Source organism: Podarcis tiliguerta (assembly GCF_965153285.1).
Source record: "Podarcis tiliguerta genome assembly, chromosome: 16".
Classification (NCBI taxonomy): domain Eukaryota; kingdom Metazoa; phylum Chordata; class Lepidosauria; order Squamata; family Lacertidae; genus Podarcis; species Podarcis tiliguerta.
This window is the reverse complement of record NC_139549.1, coordinates 11889056-11909361: the sequence shown is the minus strand read 5'-3', so window position 1 is coordinate 11909361 and position 20306 is coordinate 11889056. Positions and strand designations below refer to the sequence as shown.

Here is a 20306-nt window from a genome sequence, read left to right as displayed (position 1 = left end):
TGGTGAATGTCCTCAAAAATACCTTCCTTTCTCCCCCCCCCCCATGTTGGGGGGGGGGGAGCTGAACAACATTTGTATTCGGATTTTCACTTTTAGTCATATGGTAACGCTCGTTTAAAGTTATTCCTGAAAATACGCTCTGCCTGTGCTGGATATGCACAAGATATGGAGCTGTATGGCTGTATCATTTACTGGTTTTTGTTATGTTTTAAAGAAAGTTAGAGGGACGCGGGTGGTGCTGTGGGTAAAACCACAGTGCCTAGGACTTGCTGATCGTATGGTCGGCGGTTCGAATCCCCGCGGCGGGGTGAGCTCCCGTCTTTCGGTCCCAGCTCCTGCCCACCTAGCAGTTCGAAAGCACCCCTAAGTACAAGTAGATAAATAGGTACCACTTTATAGCGGGAAGGTAAACGGCGTTTCCGTGTGCTGCGCTGGTGCTGGCTCGCCAGAGCAGCTTCGTCACGCTGGCCACGTGACCCGGAAGTGTCTGCGGACAGCGCTGGCTCCCGGCCTCTTAAGTGAGATGAGCGCACAACCCTAGAGTCGGACACGACTGGCCTGTATGGGCGGGGGTACCTTTACCTTTTAAAGAAAGTTATGCAAGTAAACCTTGAATAATATTTTCATGGCTCTGGTCAATGCTTCATTCCAAAAGGACTCGGTTTTCACGCATCCAGTTGCTTCAAACTGCACAATATTAATATATGCAATAATCTCTTTCTCTCTGGCCCTTGGCAGTCTCCCCAGGTCACTCACCACACTGGCTTAGCTTTACTCCCTCCCTTAAGTGTTTTTCCTGGCTGGAACTCTAACAATGCCTCTTGCTTGCCTGGGTAGAAGATAGAGAAGGGTGTGTGATTAAAGGCTTGTCCACACTTCTGCATGTTCCTTCTAGCCATGATGGGTCCGAGCAGCTTTCCATTTGCCCCACCTCTTTCCCCAGGATAACCTGTTGTTTACCACTCAATCATAACAAATGTCAATCCATTTGTTCCGATTCAAGTGCAAGTTTGGAAGAGCCTTATGTGTGTAGAAACTAGCCTACTCTGCAAAGGTAAAAATTACAATAGTTGCTCTGCCCACATTTGTCTCTGGCTCCCTCAGCAGCACAACCGGTTACAACCATGTCCACAATTTCAATTCTAGGAAATGGTGGACAGCATTCAGGGAAGGGTTGGATAGAGACAGGGCACCAGAATTTTAAGGCTGCATATACGCCATAGTGCTACAACTGCCTTAAAAACAACCATTTCCATAATTTTGGGGGTGTTTGTGTGCTTTAAATGTACTTCAAGCAAGCAGCACAGCCTGTCTACTCAGTCTGATTTGCACAGAAAGGGTGTGGTAGAAATTTCATACCCCTTTTTGGCTGCCAGGGGGATGGAAAAGGACAAACTAATGAAGTTTTAGCACCAGCCGTAAGTTCTGACTCCTTCCCAGACTGTCTGAGTTGCAGAACAAGACACTCAAATGGAATCTTGTTTGTAAAAGCTCCAGCACTTGACGTTCATAATTTTAATGAAGGGCGTATAAACATCCGTCCATCTGAGGTGGGTGAGATTGGCTCTGCTTCAGTCAATCCTGAAGAAATATGTGCCTGGGGCCCCAGTGTGATGGTCTCCAAAGCCCCTCTGGCTTTTTGACCAAGGAAAATAGGTACTGAACAGAAGCTTCCTTCATAGACGGGTAACGAGTGAACAAGGAACTTCTGTAAGAGGCGATGGCGGAACCCACTGAAAGAATTTTTGGAATGTCACTTTCCTTCACACTAGACTTTCCAGGTCGTTCCAGATTAGAACATCATAGCAATTTTTCATGTATTTATAATCTGAACTTCCACAAAAACGTATCAAGGTGGTAGGTAGCATATTAGAATAAAATCAGCAGGGGGCTGGCAGGAATTCCATAAAACACCATTAAAAAAAATCAAAATGAGAAAATGCATATTTTATAAAATATATAGTGTTGCACTAGCAGTATTCTCCCCAGAAGCATAGCTGTCAACTTACAGATTTGAAAATAAGGGGCCAGCAGCCTCCAAAATAAGGGATCAGCAGCCAAAATAAGGGATTTTCCGGGCACAGGTATGTTCGACTTCTGAGCCCCTCCAAGCCAAAGGCAGAAAGCCCAGCCAGCAGCCAAATGAAGCCTCATCAATAAGGGACAGCAGCGGGACATGGCACTGGGATAAGGGACTGTCCCGCCAAATAAGGAACGCTTGACAGCTATGCCCAGAAGGAAGGTGCAGATGGGACTCAGGTAGCCCATCTAGGAAAAGAAAAACTCTGATCCTAAACCTCTGCTACCTTGTGGGATGTCTTTGGGGAAAATAAAAGGCTAAGGAGTAAACCCTACAAAATCTGGAGTGGAGTCCCTAAGACAGTAGGATGGCACCTTCTGGCAACTCCTGCAGCCAAGCTGGTGCCAAACTGAATCCTGGGTAGGCAGCTAGAATCTCACACCATGCAGAGATTGGGGTAGAGTGCAACACTGGCGCTTCCTTAGCGTCTGCCCCCTGCAGACCAAGGCAACATAGCCCAGTCACAGCTTTATTGCCCCAGTGAGAGAACGAAGCTAATTCAGACTTGATATCTTGGTAGCAAACACACACAAGCTAAACAGAGTTGTTTTGAGTCAGGCAGAGGACGGAGAATCAAAGCGGCTTTGTATGCCACCTGCTTGTGGCTTGCTTGCCCAACTGGCAATGGTTTCTGCATTCCTTGATCCTCCAGTGCCAACATTGCCAAGCTAAAAATAAGAGCGGCATGCGGACCACAAGGCAGTTAAGTGCAAATATAGAATGTTTATGTGGAGTTAGAAAAAGCGGTCTTTATTTGCATGATTATTGGGACGAAATTGCCACTCTGGCGGGGGAAATGGGGACATTCCAGGGTAAAATCAGAAACCAGGATGGTTTTTGTTATTCTGGGATTCTCCCTGGATAATCGGGACACTTGACGGCTATGCAACTGGTATTTAGAAACATTACCACATCCTATTAATTTGGGGTCCTCTTACTCGTTCAGCTGATTAGGGCCTTGAGCCTGTGCTGACTTTGAGGGTTGCCATACTTTGAAGAGTAAAAACCAGGACGCCCCAAACTTGTTGAGCTGTTTTTTTTGAAGTCCCAGACATATGGCATAGATACAACACTCTCAGTTCCAGGGGTTGTTTTGAAAAATTCTTTTCAATGCAGAAATAAATAGTCATTTATCCCTTTTGATCAAGTCATCTTCCAATTCATGTTTCCATGTGATCAAGGAAAAATCCTGAATCTGTTTACGGATGGCAAGCTGCACTTGGGAATTAGACTTTTACATTCCTGGCAAACAGCTGTCTTCCTAATTTTACTGGAAGACTTAGCTGGGTGGAAGGGGAAAAAACTCGATATGAAAGAAGCAAGGAAAAGAAAACAAAAAACCCCATGAATGGAGCATGGGAATGCTCTCCTGATGCCAACAAACCAATTTAGACGCCTCCAAGTGAATTTGCTCAATGAAGCCTTTTTTAAAAAGGCAAACACACAAACCGATTTGCTTTATTAAGAGGATTGATTTCCAAAATGGTGGCTTCTTATCCCTCACATCACAGAACAGGGGGAAGTAGAACTATACACACTGTGTGAAGTACTTTCTTTTGTCTTTTGCCTGTCCTGAATTTAATTCCACCCCAACCAGGAAATTAACTGGCTGGCCTTGGCTTAGTTGCTGTCCCACAGCGTAACTGCCTCACAGGGTTGTTAGTGGGAGGTTAAAAGGAGAGGAAGAGTCAGCATGTGGGCTAGCTCCACAGCTCTGGAGGAAAGGGAGGATAAAAATGTAATAAAGAATGATCTCTTAAGTCCTGCTGCAAATAAGGCTTGGCCGGGGCGGCCTATGCGTAAGGGCTAAAATAACATTATGGCCGACTTGCAATTATGTAGATGTTGAGAGGAACTGCGTGGGGTACGCACACGATCATCTTTGAATCAGCTGCAGCTAAGGATGGGACAGAAATTGGATTAGTTTTTAAAGGCTAACCTACCAGATTCACACTGATTTGAAACAATTTGTGAACTTAAACACAACCCTCCATCAAAATTCACAGCTCTCTGAATTGCATAATGCAGTTCTCCAGCTAACTAAAGTGTAAAAAGATGCATATATTGGGATAAAGTGTGCATTGAAATGCAAAAGAATACTTCTTAACGCAGAGCATAGTCAAACTTTGGAACTCACTTCCACAGGAGGAAGTTATGGCCACCAACTTAGAATGGCTTTAAATGAGGATTAAACAAATTCATGGCTACTAGTCATGATAGCTGTTATGTACTGAAGTTCTCACCCTGGGCCAGCAGGGGGATACTGTAGATAGTTTTCAGTCAGGTCCACATATGCAAATAAGGGATTGAAAGTGACATTCAATGATTGGCTAGTTACAGGAAATGGTTACTGTTGCGTTCTAGCGGAGCTCTATATAAGCAGGCTGGCTGAACGCTTCAGTTCAGTTCTGTTCTGGCCTGTGAATAAACAAGAGCTGTTTGAAGAATCACTGTGTCGTCTGATATGTTCACCCACAACTTAACAATTGCTCTGCCTCCTTGGCTGGGGGTGGTATTGCTTCTCAATACCAGTTTCTGAAAATCACAAGGTGGGGTGGGGGTGGGGATAATGTTCTTGCACTCAGGTCCTGTTTGAGGGCTTTGCACGGGCACCTGGTTGGCCACTGTGAGAAAGCATGCTGAACTAGATTTGCCATTGGTCCAACAGGTGGCTCTTATGTTCTTAAGATTGCTTTGCAAAAGAAAATGTGTATATTAGGCAAAATTGCATATAAAAACAATGTATGTTAGGAAAAACTGCACTGAAATGCTAATGAATATTCACAAGGAATTCCTAAAAAACAAATTCGCAAACAGATGTGAAAATACAGATTGTCAAAAGGAGAAACCATAGCTGTCAACTTTGTCCATCCCTAGCTACGGGAGTCTTTAATTTTGATAGGGAAACGTGCACATGGCCAGCATTAATTTAACTGTCTCCTGTTTCTCTGCTTGTTGCTGCTGCTGTAATGAAAATCAGAGCCCCTCAGTTGCTTGAAGTCAACATTTTTTTTAAAATTACATAACTCTGATGATGGATTCTCTGTGTGGCACATGTGTGAGAGAAAAGCCTTTGAGTGTTACATGAACGTGTACTCATCTGGGATCTAAATCAAGGCCTGGTGGGTTTCTGCGCATGAATGGCGCACATGTTTGTGAGCGTGCTCAAACCCAATGCAGTATGACCTTGTGCGTTGAGTCCTAGACTGTTTATGTCTCAAAAAACAACCTCCCCACTCACCCCACCTTCCCAAGGCTATAAACACTTCCTACACAGTCCCGCTCTCCAGAATTTGAGGGTGGGGGTAGGGGAACAACGTAATCCAAGTTTTAAAAAGAGACATATGATTCACTCTTGTCCCTGGCATAGAGCAACAAAGAAGGAGGAAACATTCAGGAAAAGCATAAACAGACAAGGATTTACAAGGGAGAGGGTTGATGTGTTCAGCCAGAACACTGCCCCGGGTGGTGTTCGCAACCTAAAATACTTTGGACTTCGTAGAACGCTGAGAGAGCTTGTCCACGCTTCTGCTTCTCCGAGTGCTTTCCCCCTTGTCCTGTGCATTCGAGGCACAATTTTTAGCAGTTTTGCCTTTTCTCCGGCCGGAAAACCTGTTCCTAAGCAATAAATTGGAACAGCAACAGTTCATTACTTGTACCCCTCCCATCTGACTGGGTTGCCCCAGTCACCCTGGGCGGCGTGCAACAGAATATAAAATAATATACAATACACCATTAAAAAGCTTCCCAGTACTGGGAAAATCCAATTGCCGTTTGCTCCAATTCAGCACTAAACTGCAGGTTTTCTCTGCAGGAAAGAGATTTTAAGTCGAACTAATACATGCAGGGGTTAAAACCATAGAGTAAGCTATCCTGCTGGACTTACCTTGGGAGGAACCAGGTAACCAGGCCTTCTTCTACCCAAGAAGCTCAGCATGTAAAGAGGCCTGAGATGGTTGTTCCAAGCTCAGACTGCATGGCTCTAACAAGCCATTATTGTGTTCTATCTATACCAATAGAACTTTCAACACTGAAACTAAGCCAAGTTGTATCGCCTGTGTTTTCTGACTGATGTATAGAAAAGCACATGAACCTGACCTTTGAAGAGTTTGTAAGTAAACCATTTTTAACTTACCAACCTTGTATTTTTCTATGATGGGGTGGACTATTTTGGAACTCACAGTGGCATATTATAAAAGGTCTAACAGTTGATATTCCCATGCTTTCCTTTGCTGCATATTTTGTGATTTTAACTAGTTGATGGGGTTCTTTCACCAAATAGTTATTGTCCCAAACCTGGATCTTGGCATCCAGGTAATTCTCCTTTTGTATACCCTTTCCTCCCTTTGCCACCCACACCTACTAAGTGCTCTTGGTTGAATGTAAAAAAAATGGGTTGCTTAATGCTGTTCCTGCCATGCTATCTTTCTATGGGCAGGGAGTTTCGGCCAGACAACCTGTCAAAAAGACGACTGTCTTCTGTAAAGGAGGAAACAGGATCACCCACATGTAGATGGGCTGATGAAAACACTACCATGGACCCCTATGAGGGACTCTCCAATGGCCTGATGCTGAGCAAAGGCTCCCCAAACCCTTCTTTAGCTCTTCTTCCAGAAGTATCTTCAGCTTTCAAATGCCTTGGCCCAAGTTTGCATAACCAAGTGGATAATCAACAGACCTGACTAGGTTTTTTATTTCATCTCTTATTTCAGAAGTATCTTCCATCTCTTCAGTCAGTAGATCCAAACATAGTGGCTCAAGTTTACATTACAAAGTGGATAAGGAGCAGACCTGGCCTAGCCTATTTGCTTCACAAAGAAACTAATCTGACCATGAACGGTCTCTTTTTCTACCTAATTAAGTCTTAAAGCTTATAACCCTCAAGTGTTTTTGCCTGACTGGGATGTCTTCAAACTCTGATAATGCTTCTTCCTTTCCTGACTGGAGAGGTGTGTGTACAAACTGGCCTACGGTATAAGGGTATATTTTAGGTTTGTTGACCAATCCACTTTTGCCTCTGGCATTGCCTGCCACAGACATGTGCCCCAAGGAAGGTTACCCAGAAAGGAATGTGGCCTCTAGGAATAAAAAAATTCTCCACCCCTGCCCAAAATGGTTTGGGGCAGTGCTATTTTTCTGGAAAAAGAGGCGCCGGATCTCTCCATGAACACCTCCCTTGTTCTCTTAAAATGGCAATGGCAACCACCTGAGAGGTGCCAGAACTGAGTTCCGTCCGGTGAGTTCTGGCTGAAAAAAGCCCTGGTTTGGGGTCAGGTGGCTCACACCAACCTGGCCTGTACCTTACAATCCACATCAGGCGCCCTGCTTGTGGGTCTGGCCTGTCTGTGAGAGCACGTTGGTGCCAAAGAATCCTGTGTTGTTGTTGTTTAGTCGTTTATTTGTGTCCAACTCTTCGTGACCCCATGGACCAGAGCACGCCAGGCACTCCTGTCTTCCACTGCCTCCCGCAGTTTGGTCAAACTCATGCTGGTAGATTTGAGAACACTATCCAACCATCTCATCCTCTGTCGTCCCCTTCTCCCTGTGCCCTCCATCTTTCCCAACGTCAGGGTCTTTTCCAGGGAGTCTTCTCTTCTCATGAGGTGGCCAAAGTATTGGAGCCTCAGCTTCACGATCTGTCCTTTCTGTAGGAACGACAATTCCCAACACCCATAACCAACTACAGTCCCCAGGATGCTTTGTGCAGGGGGTTTGCGCTCTAAGTGTGTGGTGTGTGCACAGTCACAAGGTTTCCCCCGCTGACTGAAGGTGGTGTTGAAACCAACAATGAATGCGATTGTGTTGTGCAACAATTTGCCAGCCGTTGCTCTGCCTGAGTGTGCCACCGCACGAAGATGTGACTGATCCGTCCGAAGGGGAACTTGTTGCATATGTTTTCATGCCAACCATTTCCTGCCAACAAGAAGCAGGAATTTCACAAAGACATGTTGCCTTGTTTACATCACCTTCGATGCCCGGGTCAAAGAGGGCATTACTGACGATGGTGTGAAGAAATTAAACCTCATCTAAGCATCCATGCAAATTTACTTCTTATTTACAGAGGTCTGCATTAAGACATCTAAAGGAACACAGGAAGCTGTCTTATACTGAGTCAGACCATTGGCTCCCTATTCCCCTCACAGATGTACAGTTCCAGTTTAACCATTAATCCCTCTCCCCAAGGAACTGTGAGAATTGTAGGTCTGTGAGGGGATTAGGGGCCTCCTATCAACTCTCAGCATGGGACACGGGTGGCGTGGTGGGTTAAACCACAGAGCCTAGGACTTGCCGATCAGAAGGTCGGTGGTTCAAATCCCCGCGATGGGGTGAACTCCCGTTGCTCGGTCCCTGCTCCTGCCAACCTAGCAGTTCGAAAGCACAAAGTGCAAGTAGATAAATAGGTATCGCTCTGGCAGGAAGGTAAACGGCATTTCTGGGCGCTGCTCTGGTTCGCGGCTTAGTCATGCTGGGCACATGACCTGGAAGCTGTATGCTGGCTCCCTCGGCCAATAAGGCGAGATGAGCGCCACAACCCCAGAGTCAGCTATGACTGGACCTAATGGGGTTCCTTTACCTTTTATCAATTCTCAGCACCCTTACCCAACGACCGTTCCCAGGATTATTGGGGGGTGGGGACATAACTATTTAAAGTGGTATGAAGCGGGGTGCAGGTGGGATACAAAACTCTTCCCAGCTAATTCCTCACAGGACTACAATTCCCAGAGTTCCCTGGGAAGAGGTATGGACTGTTAAACCACTTGGGGAATTGTAGCTCTGTGAGAGGAACAGAGGTCTCCTAAACGCTCTCAGCACCCTTAACAAACTACAGTTCCCAGGATTTTTTTGGGGGGGAAGCCATGGAAGTTGTATGATACTGCTTTAAACGCATGGTGCAGATGGGGCCAAGTTTGACTCAGAACCCAAGACAGGACAGGCCTCCCTCCCTCTGGGAAGACGTTCTCACATCTGCTTTTTGAGGTAGGCAGGCATCCAAGAGATGCTCAGGGAGGAAAAGTCCCCACCTCCTCAACCCTACCATACTCCCAGAGGCCTATGGGTACATGTTGTCCCAGCTCAGCCAAGAGGCAGGCACTCCCAAATTCCCACCGTTCCCATGCCTTCCTTCAACAACGCACATCTGGAAAACACTGAGTTTTCCAGGACACAGCTCAAAAGCCTGTGAACTCTGCCAAGGACAGCCGCCAACGGAAACTCAAGTCCTGAGGCAACGACACGTGTGTGTGTGTCAGGAAAGAGTCAACCACGTTCCAGTGACTCCGCTTTCTCCAACTTAGTGCCCTCCAGTTGGTTTGGACTACAACTCACCAGGCTGGCTCTGCCTGATGGGAGTTGTAGTTCCAAAACATTGAAAGGCATGGGCAGCAGCAGTGGCGTAGCGTGGGTTGTCAGCACCCGGGGCAAGGCAAGTAATTTGCGCCCCCTAACCCGTGGATTTTAGCACTGATTTTAGCACTGCGAGTGCGAGCGCCCCCCCCAGATGTTGCGCCCGGTGCGGCCGGCCCCCCTGCACCCCCCACGCTACGCCACTGGGCAGCAGGTCGGGTAAGGCTGCCATATCTCATATGAGGTGCTCTGGAAAGAAAAGATAAATAAGAAACGAAGGCATTCCAGGAAATGACGGTTCAGCATTTTACTCCGATTCCTCCAGTGACAATCAACTAACACCAATGTGCAGTAATGAGAATATCTGGCTTGGAGTGGGCATCAAATGAGCAAATCTGCCATTTTGTTTTTTCTCATTTTTCTAATATTAAATTCAGTTCTCCCCATTTCAATATCAGTTTGTACTCATTAAAATTGATCAGCATTTTAGTCGAATTCCTCCTAATGCACACATGCTGGTGTGCAACTGTGTCTAATATAAGCATTTGTGTAAATCAATTTCCTCTAATACAATGCATTTGTAATACTTCCCCCACCTACAGATATATGCATTTTTGGCACGCTTCAATCTAGCATAAGCATTTTTCTACACTGCTCTGCAAAACTCAGAGAAGTACAAATTTCAAACAATGGGACTGTTTTTGAGCTTTGTTTTGGGAAAGTTGCAAATTAGGTAGAAACATAGGAAACTCCCATATACTGAGTTAGACCAATGTCCCATCTAGCTCAGTATTGCTTACACTGACTGGCAGCAGCTCTCCAGGATTTCAGACCAGGACTCTTTTCTGAACCCGAACTAGAGATGCCAGGGATTGAACACAGGACCATCTACCCACCAAGCGGAAGCTCTGTCCACTGAGCTGTGTCTCTTTCCAGATTCACATATAAACGTGAACTGAATCAAATTTCTACCCCACCACTAGTTGTAGATATCTTTGAAGTTTTGTACCTCTGTAATGTTGTTTTATTTTTTAAAAAAAACTCTGATAATAAATACATAAATAAACATAGATTCTCGCAACATCTTAAAAGACCGTCTTCACATCCTTCCCAAGAGCAGCCATCCTTTTCAAGAGAAGAAAGAATTCGAAATGACAATTTGGCAGGATCTGAATACATGGCTTCTTCTTGAGCTGACTGAACTGGTCCACGGGGCTTTGACTGGGCACTTGGGGAGAGTTAACAGTGACGATGACACAAGTTATTTGCAGTCCTCTCCCCAAAGGGGGTGTGTAGAGTACAGGGTTGAGCCAAGACATTTTGCTGGAGAAGAAACAGTATGCTGTAGGATGGAGATGAGGAACTTCAGGCTCAGAGTCTGAATTGGCCCTCCAACTCTCTCTCTCTGGCCCTTGGAAGTATCCCCAGGCCACACCCCCTCTCCCCAGGCCACACCCTTCACTGGCCCTGCATCTAATCCACATACAGAATCAGATTGGACTCAAGGTTGAGCGTTAGTTCAGCACTGGTGACAATGGAACAGTGTTGTTCATGACAGCCCCAAGGACACTGGGTCCCGTCCTCTAACATTTTGCTGCTTCTTTTTAACAGCCTGAATCCGCTGCCTCATTCTGCCTAATGGCAAGTCCAGCCCTGGTAGACCACTGTTCAAAATGGTGGTCCAGGTCAGATCTGTCTGTGCACCCTCTCTCAGGCCATGAAAGATCAGGGGAGTGGACTGGTTCAAATTCCCCAGCGCTGAGAGTTCAGAATCGCTCCCCTTCCGTCCCAGAGGCAGCAGGAAAAGAGCTGGGCAAAGGTCCACGAAAACGACAGAGCCGTTGAAGAAAACATCTCTGAAGAAAACACTTGCCATCTCTGTGTAGACAGCATGGATGGCACCAGTGTTATTTTTCTGAGAAAAAGAGGTGCCGGAACTCACCATAAATGCCTCACTTGTTCTCTTATAATGGCAGTGGCGCCCACCTGAGAGGTACCAGAACTGAGTTCCGGCGAGTTCCGGCTGAAAAAAAGGCCTGGATAACACAAAATCGCTGCCCCTTCCACCCTGGAGGCAGCAACAAACACAGCATGTTAAAAGCAATGGCGTCGAGTGAAGCTCCCCCAAAGAAACAGAGCCTCGAACAATGAAGCAACAGAGATGCCATCTTGCCAGCAGACGCCAACACCCTGCTCAGAGCTGCTCCTCACTGCGGAAAGAGCTGTTTGCCGCTCCGTCCAGGCCTGGCTCAGCGTCGAGGATGTTGTCCATCGACCCGCGGTGAGGATGCTTCCTCCTGTTGCGGACGCAGAAATGCCAGGCCAAGGCGGAGATGACCACAAGGATGAGGGTGGCAGCCAGCCCCGCAGCTATGTAGGCATAGGGCATTTGGTGGGCTGGAGTCCGGATGAGGCGGCACGGCCCGTGCTGCCGGGTGCCATCGTCCGTAGGGCTGGATCCGGCCCGGTTGGATGCCACGATGCAGAACAGGTACTCGTGATCTGGCAGCAACCCTGAGACTGCTGCCAAGCGGAAAGTGTTGTTGAGGGCCGGGCCGGTGAGGAAGTCCTCACCAACTAGCTGATAGCGCAAGCGATATTCCTGGACCGTGGAAGAAGGCGCACACCAGCGCATGCTCGCTCCCACCTCGCTCGTGTGGACCATCTGCAGGCGGGGCGGCTCGGGGGGCACATCTGGGCCGGTGACCCCCGGGCACAAGCACCCGCTAGCCCTACTCAGCTCTGCGCAGGGCACTTGGAGGTGCTGGCAAGGGTTGTATTTGCAAAGGTGATGGGGCGGCTGCGGGAGGCCGGGCGTCTGGGGCTCTGCGGTCAGAGGGTAGTCGTAATCGTCGTAATGTTGATCGTCAGGATAATCCAGAGAAGGTTTGACCGGAGCAGGCGATGAGGTCCTGTCCTTGCTCACGGCCGGGGCGTTGCTCCCTGAGGGATGTGGGAAGAGGGGATTGTCTTTCAGGGGCACGGGCAAAGGGTGCCCCATGCTTGTCGGTGATGCCTGGGGGCAGAGGGTCAGGATCCAGGCCGCTACCAGAAACAGCCCTGGGATTTGCATGGCTCCTGGTAACAGATGGAAGAGAAGCAGAGTAGAAGGGGGAAATAGGGGTGTTTTTATTTATTTCAATAACAACAATAATAAAAATTATTTATATGCTGCCCTCCCCAGTCAAAGCCAGGCTCAGAGCGGCTAACAACAGTAAAAGTAACACAGTTTACATAAAATCACAATCAATTAATTGAAATACATTCTAAAATCAGTTCATTCTAAAATCAATTCAGAATCAAATTAATGGCAACCATTGGGCTGGAGTTCTATGAGAATTACCAAAGGACTATTGGTCTATTTTTTTCTAATCAATTTTTTCAACATATAACAATGTCACACAGATAAATAATGAAATATCCCACCCTAACTCAGAAGCTGGTGTTTATGCAATACATAAACAACCAAATACTTATCCCAACCTACTATTTGTACAGAAGGCCATAAGCAGTTTAAGTTAATCAAAAGTACGGTAATCGTTTTTTAGAGCTGTTTTTAAATGGGAAGCTGCCTTATACTGAGTCATAGAATCAACATAGAGTTGGACGGGACCACGAGGGTCATCTAGTCCAGCCCCCTGCAATGCAGGAATCTTTTGCCCAACGTGGGGCTTGAACCCACAGCCCTGAGATTAAGATGCTCTGAGGTATCACAAACCCAATTTACAAAGCCCTTCACAACTTGGGTCCAGACTATCACAAAGACCATATATCTCTGTCCAAACACTGAGATATTTGAGGGAGTCTTGGTTAGTGGTCTACCATGGTTCAGAGACATGGCTCGTAATGACCAGAAGTGGTGTGTTCAAAATTGCGGGTCCAATCCTGTGGAACTACACTCCTGACTGAGATAAGAACCCAGCCCGTTCCCTGCTGAACTACAGGTGCTTGACAATGTCTTTCCAATTTCAGCATTTTAAGGTTCTTCTCCATTTATTGGGTTTATTTTAATTGTTCTTATTCTTTGTACAGTGTTCTTTAAAAAGTATGCACACTGCTTATAAATTATAAATATTAAGTCATACAGTGGTACCTTGGGTTAAGTACTTAATTCATTCCGGAGGTCCGTTCTTAACCTGAAACTGTTCTTAACCTGAAGCACCACTTTAGCTAATGGGGCCTCCTGCTGCTGCCGCGCCGCCGGAGCACGATTTGTGTTCTCATCCTGAAGCAAAGTTCTTAACCCGAGGTAATATTTCTAGGTTAGCGGAGTCTGTAACCTGAAGCGTCTGTAACCCGAGGTAACACTGTATATAAATACAGATCTAAAATAAAATACCCCCCCCTGCATCTTTCTGTGTCAGCCCATATGGTGAAACATTCAGAATTCCTAAACCACCAGATCTGACATTACGCATTACTATTTTGAACGAGGTGACTGCATGTGTGTAGCCAGATTTATGCATGCTTGTGGCTGGAGTCAAGGTCTGAATCAGAAGTGGTACCCCACAGGATGAGGAAACCTGTGGCCCTCCAGATGTTGGCCACACCATACACACCATACGTTTAAAGCACCTCACAAAAAGAATTATGGGAATTGTAGTTTACCCCCATAGAGCTACATTTCACAGCACCTTTAACAAACTACTGCTCCCAGAATTATTATTATTTTGAGGGGGTGGGGAATGTGTTTTGCATATATTTTAAATGCACAGTGCATTCGCAGCCTAAGTTGGGGGATGAGTGAGACGAGGGCGCTGCTCTCCCTTTGCAAACGCTGATGTGCTGGATCAGACCAAGGGTGTATTCTAGTTGAGCACCCTGTACCCAGAAGCGACCTGCAAGCCGTGAAGGCAACAGACCTCATCTGATCTGCCTCTGCTGATTTTGGAAGTAGAGTTCTCCTGGACCAGAAGGTCCATCACTGCCTCCTATAGGATCTAGAGCAAGGAGATGGGGAACTCAGGCCTGGAGTCCAAATGTACCCATCCAGGTCTCTCTGCCAGATTCCTCAGGACCCTCTCCAGGCAACACCCCTCCTAAGGCTGCACAGACCCCATGCATTTAAAGAATGCCTTAAATAATCCTGGGAACTATAGTTTGTTAGTAAAGGTAAAGGGACCCCTGACCATTAGGTCCAGTCGCGGATGACTCTGGGGTTGCGGCGCTCATCTCGCTTTACTGGCCGAGGAAGCCAGCGTACAGTTTCCGGGTCATGTGGCCAGCAGGACTAAGCCGCTTCTGGCGAACCAGAGCAGCGCACGGAAATGCCGTTTACCTTCCCACCGGAGTGGTACCTATTTATCCACTTGCATTTTGATGTGCTTTCGAACTGCTAGGTTGGCAGGAGCAGGGACCGAGCAACGGGAGCTCACCCCGTCGCGGGGATTCGAACCGCTGACCTTCCGATCTGCAAGTCCTAGGCTCTGCGGTTTAACCCACAGTGCCACCCACGTCCGATAAGTTTGTTAAGGAACTGTATATCTGTGCGGGCTGAACTACAGTTCCCAAGATTCTTGTGGCGTGGTAGCACATGTGTTTCAAATGTATTGCATGTATATATCCTGAGTTGGGCCCTTCAACAGCCGTGCCTTCCGCCTTCCTTAAGTGTTTCTACCAGGCTGGAATGTGCCCTTGGACTTTGACCATACCTTTTCCTTGCCCCGATAGAGCATGTCTACAAAACAGATTACTATACAAACATAAAAGTTACCTTTCTTGCTGTGCAGACTCTTTACTTCTGGCCCTTCCTGCTGCTAGTATGTGCCACCCCTCAAGATGGGAATGTGACCCCCCCCCCAAACAAACAAGAAAGGTCTCCCAACCCTGCTTTACCCCAAGAGGAACGCAACTTAAGAGGCGAGGAGGAGGAGATGTGCCTCAAGGGGGCAAATTCACTCACCTGGATGGTGGATGTCTGCTTTTGGTTGCTAGGCAACTGGCTGCCGGGGGAAGGGTCTCTGCAACCAGGTATTACCCAAAGGATGCAAGGTAGCAGGAACCCCCCTCGATGAAAGAACTCCGATGGAGCTGTTTTCAGGAATAACAGGACCCACCAGGCAAGGACCAAAAGCCTGTGGTGCTGAAATGGGGTGCGTGTGTATCAAAAGCTGCTTGGGGGGGGGTTGGGGCAGGGGCACAATAATTGCCGCCTCAGAGCTGATATTTGTGGTATCCGTGGAAATGATAAGCAAGAGCTCCTTGCGCTGGCCTGCCGGGAACTAGCAAAGTGGTAGCCTCTTGCGAAGCCCAAAACCCAAACTTTTATATCCTCCTCGTGGGATGATCTCATCGCCCCCCTTCACAACCTCTTCCTCCCCCCCAACCTCCTTTACAGCTGGGCCCAGCCAGTGGGAATGAGTACAAGGCAGCTAATGGGCGTGGAAAATGCTTTGGCTTGACAGGGACCCCCCTGGCAGGTGCCTGGAAAGAAAACAAATAGTGCCTTATAAGGGCTATTCACGTCTTTCTCGGAAATCCCTCCTCTGGCTAAGAGAGGGAATAAATAAGAGTTGAGGAGAGAGAGAGAGAAAGTAAAAAAGACCTGACAGGAGACAAGGAAGGGTGTGTGTGTGTGTGTGTGCTGTGTCACAATCCCAAGGGGGGGACGGACCATTCTTACATGGGCAAACTGATTCAGGATACTCATCCCAGACAGAGGGAGAGGCATTTTTCCTGCTCCCAGACCAGCTCTGCCCTGCCTGGAGCCATACACTCACCCAGGTCTCAGCCACTCATTGGAGCATCAGCACAGACGAAAGACACTTTCCAGGGATCATCTTACACCCAAAGCAGTGCCAAAAAAATGTGATTTACAGCACAGTGGGGGGAAACCTTTCAGATGTTGTTAGACTCCAACTCCCAGCCAATGGTAAGGAATTATGGAAGTGGAAGGCCACAGGTTTCCCACCCCCTCACTTATATTATCATATTTGCTTTCTTTATTCGTCTTCCGTTCCAAAAGGATCTCATCCTCTTTTTTTCTTTACCGCTGGGCTTTCTTCCCATCTTGCAAGCCGAAGGACTGAGGCCAAGGACAGCGAGGCTCAAGAAGAGACCACACATGGAGACCAATAGGAAATAAGCTCGCCACCTCCCCCATAAAAAAGGCCTCTTGCGGTTTTATGAGCCACAAGACAGGCAGAAGTTCAGCAGGTGAAGCCACATAGCACCCCCATGTAAGAGAAGTTTATTCTGTTGAATTTATGGCCTGTGCAAAGCTATTTTGATGTATTTTTCATCTTTGTTGGAAGCTGCCCAGAGTGGCTGGGGAAACCCAGCCAGATGGGTGGGGTACAAATAATAAATTATTATGATTATACTATTAAAGACATGGAAGGTAGGTGTGTGTGTGGGGGAGAGAGAGAGAGAGAGAATGAGTGAGTTAATGAGTAAGAGAGAGAACATTAAAAAGCAGTGCTGGGACGCCCAGCGTGAAGTGTCTCCGGTCCACACCGGCCAACAGGAAAATATCTAAGAGCCAAAAATCCTGCATTCTCTCGTTTATTAATGAGGTCATTCCAAGAGCAGAAAAATTGAAAAGGAAAATAAAATAAAGACAATGCATTTATTGAATCTTAAGTAATATTGTACGAAACAATTGTGCTTCAGAGGTGCTGCTTGATGTACCCATCGCGTTTTAAAACAACTTATTGTTTTACTTTTATTTTCCTAATCGACAACAGACAGAAAATCCCCCCCTCTGTTGACTGAAGTTTCGATAACCCACAGTTTTCTTCCCTCATGAGCAGGCAAAGATCTACGACTGATGCTGACGTACGCAAAAGACTTCACCTTCTTTATTTTACCACAGAGTATAATTCCCATTTTAGAGGTGGGAGAACTGAGGCCACACAGACTTAACTGCATTTTGAAATCCTGGCAGACAGGGATTAAAATAAAGGAGGTACACAACGTTCTTAAGAATACAAAATATGTCTTCTTAGATTCCCTCCATCACTTCCTAGAATGAGGTGTCTCTTGTATACCTCATGATGCCTTTCAGAGCCCCACTGTGCAGAGTTTTGAGGTAAGATAGTGATGTTAATTTACTTATTCCGTATATCCCACCCTTCCTCCAGAATGAGCCCAGGTTGGCGCATCCATCCATATGAGGGGGAAAAAATATATTTTAAAGCCTTCTCAGAAACAGTTAAAAACATTCTTAACCAGTGATCTCAGATTAAAGTTTTAAGGAATACTTCAGGCTCTTTTGGACCAGCTCAAGGTCCTTCCTTGGTGGACTTCCCTGGTAGCGACAGCCCTCCACACTGCAGATGGGAGACGGATCCAGCGACCAACGTAGAAGAAAAAGGAGGGTCCAGGCTGTGTGTCCGCAGTGGGCTCTTCGGGGACCCCAGTAGTTCCCTCCCCACAAAACCAGCAAGAGGTGACGGCACTCTTCTCCAATTCCCCAGTGTGGCAATAATTCTCCTAAAGGCAGCCTCACTTTTCAACTAATATTCCACTTCCTCTCAGATCATCACCAGCTGCACATAAAGCTGCTCAGGACATGACCCTGGCCATATCCTGGCAACAGCAAAGCAGAGCTCTTTGCTACTCCCTCTGCTCCTCTGCAAGGAAATTCAGCAAACAGAGCCTAGGGCTTGCCGATTAGGTCGGCGGTTCGAATCCCTGCCACGGGGTGAGCTCCCGTTGCAGGTCAAAGTGCAAGTAGATAAATAGGTACAGTTCTGGCAGGAAGGTAAACGGCGTTTCCGTGCACTGCTCTGGTTTGCCAGAAGCAGCTCAGTCATGCTGGCCACATGACCTGGAAGCTGTACGCTGGCTCCCTCAGCCTATTGAGCGAGATGAGCGCCGCAACCCCAGAGTCGGCCACGACTGGACCTAATGGTCAGGAGTCCCTTTACCTTTATCATATCTCCTCACATTACAATTCTTATAAAGAAACTTTTAACACCCCAACATTTCAAATTACTTTATTCCCAGCTGATACAGCTCCTCTCAAAAGATCTCCTTTGCAAAAAAAATTAAAAAACAAAACAAAACAGGGTTGGGGATAGGGAAAAAGATATTTTTAAAAACAGGAGGAGGAGAAACACAAGCTTAATTAATGGATGTTGCCCAGACATTGTAAGGACACGCAAGTGGGACCGACTGCACATTAGGGGAATGCTAATTAAATTTCAGTTGGAAGAACTGGGGCACAGTGTACGCCTGAGACGCTGCTTTTCAAAATCCGCTTTTGTCTAAATTTGTGCTGAGTCATTATCATGAGTCTCTGACTAAGCAAGGGGACTGCATTCCTGGGCAAAAGCTCTTTCCAGCAAAAAAAAACGGGTGGGGAGGAGAGCGAGCTTTGGCTGAGTATGAATTAATTCTGAAAACAGCCCGCATGATTAAACTTGGAAGAACTCAATGGAATTCAGAATTGCTCATACACTACGTGCCAGTTTCTATACCATGGAGTAGCAAAATTCCAGCCTCACAAAAAATCCACAAATGAGTGGTGCTAAATTCCGCTCATCTTGCATAATTTAAGAATGAGTGGCGTGTGCGTTTCTGGTACACAGCTTGCTCAGAGTATTTGCTCCACATACAACCCGATAAGCCGAGGTTTTGGTTGGCAAATTGTGGGAGAAAAGGAGGAGGAGCGGAACAGGAGAGAGAAGACTGTCTGGCAATCGAGGATGAGACACAAGGTGGACCTCATGACAAACGGCCAATGCACGTTGGGGATTTCCATTTAGAAAATTTGCACCTAAGGTGGCGGCAAAGGCGAATCATTTCTTAATTTATTTTTAATGCAAATTTATTTGAAGGAAAGAAAATGAAGAAGGAAAAACCTCTCGACTGAACAATACAGACATGTCCCCACCTACCTGTGATTGGCTTGTGCGTGACTACATATACCTGCAGTAAAAAAGGTAAAGGGACCCCTGACCATTAGGTTCAGTCATGACCGACTCTGGGGTTGCGGTGCTCATCTCGCTTTATTGGCTGAGGGAGCCGGCGTACAGCTTCCGGGTCATGCGGCCAGCATGACTGAGCCGCTTCTGGCGAACCAGAACAGCGCACAGAAACACCATTTACTTTCCCGCCGGAGTGGTACCTATTTATCTACTTGCACTTTGACGTGCTTTCAAACGGCTAGGTTGGCAGTTCTGCCTTGACTGAGGAGCTCACCTAATGCTCACCTAATTTCCAGCAGATTTGAAAGGGGATTGGACTGGTCACAGTTACTGAGGAAAACTGGATTTCCTTTTCAGCAACAACTGGAGGGCTGTGAGTTTCCCCACTCCAGCTTCAGACTATGAGGCCTACCCCCCAAAAAGTATTTCATCCCCTATCCCGCCCATGTTTCCAAAGCAATCCAGGAGGGACAGACAGGTACCACCACAACAAACTCAAGTTTCAGCAAAGCATTTCACACAGCCCTGCGCGACACCACTGAGCTTAGTTAGGAGTGCCAGCAAAGCACTATGGGAGTTTGGCAAACAACATGTGACCTACGTTAATCCTCGCTGCAAGCAAGCAGTGTGCATGCCCTGCACTACAAGGTGAACACACCCTTCCAGCTGGCGTGTGGAGCAATAAGGGTCATCCCCGCTACCACTGGGCTGGAATTTGAGGCGAGAGTTACTAGCTGTCTCTGGAATGCAGACAAGCCCTCCTTCCCAGCCAAGACGGGCCAGATGAACATTGGATCTTTGCAAACTAAAAGACGTCAGGTTGGGTGGGACCCTCCTCTGGCTGCAATGATTATCGGAAAACCCTATTAATTGACAAAGTGGCAGCTCAAACAGCCAAAGGAACATGAGTGTTGGGCCAAGGCAACTTCCTGGGTGCATTTCATGCAGGGTGGTGGTGGTGAAGCCCATCAATCAGGCAACTCAGATTCTGCATCAGGAAAAAGGAGACA

General features: G+C 47.0%; 1 protein-coding gene across 1 annotated transcript; it reads right to left on the bottom strand.

Moving 5' to 3' along the window:
• Window positions 1–9716: 9716 nt before the first annotated feature.
• On the bottom strand, window positions 9717–15738 carry LRRN4CL (LRRN4 C-terminal like). The gene is made up of 2 exons (XM_083418643.1): window positions 15327–15738; window positions 9717–12502 (listed from the first exon to the last, which is right to left on the bottom strand). The coding sequence occupies exon 2, from the start codon at window positions 12495–12497 to the stop codon at window positions 11619–11621; it is 879 nt and encodes a 292-aa protein (XP_083274769.1). The 5' UTR covers window positions 12498–12502; window positions 15327–15738; the 3' UTR covers window positions 9717–11618.
• Window positions 15739–20306: the final 4568 nt, after the last annotated feature.

Bases quoted from the DNA above. Each gene is read 5' to 3' on its own strand.
- LRRN4CL (XM_083418643.1), bottom strand. From the start codon at position 12,497: ATGCAAATCCCAGGGCTGTTTCTGGTAGCGGCCTGGATCCTGACCCTC.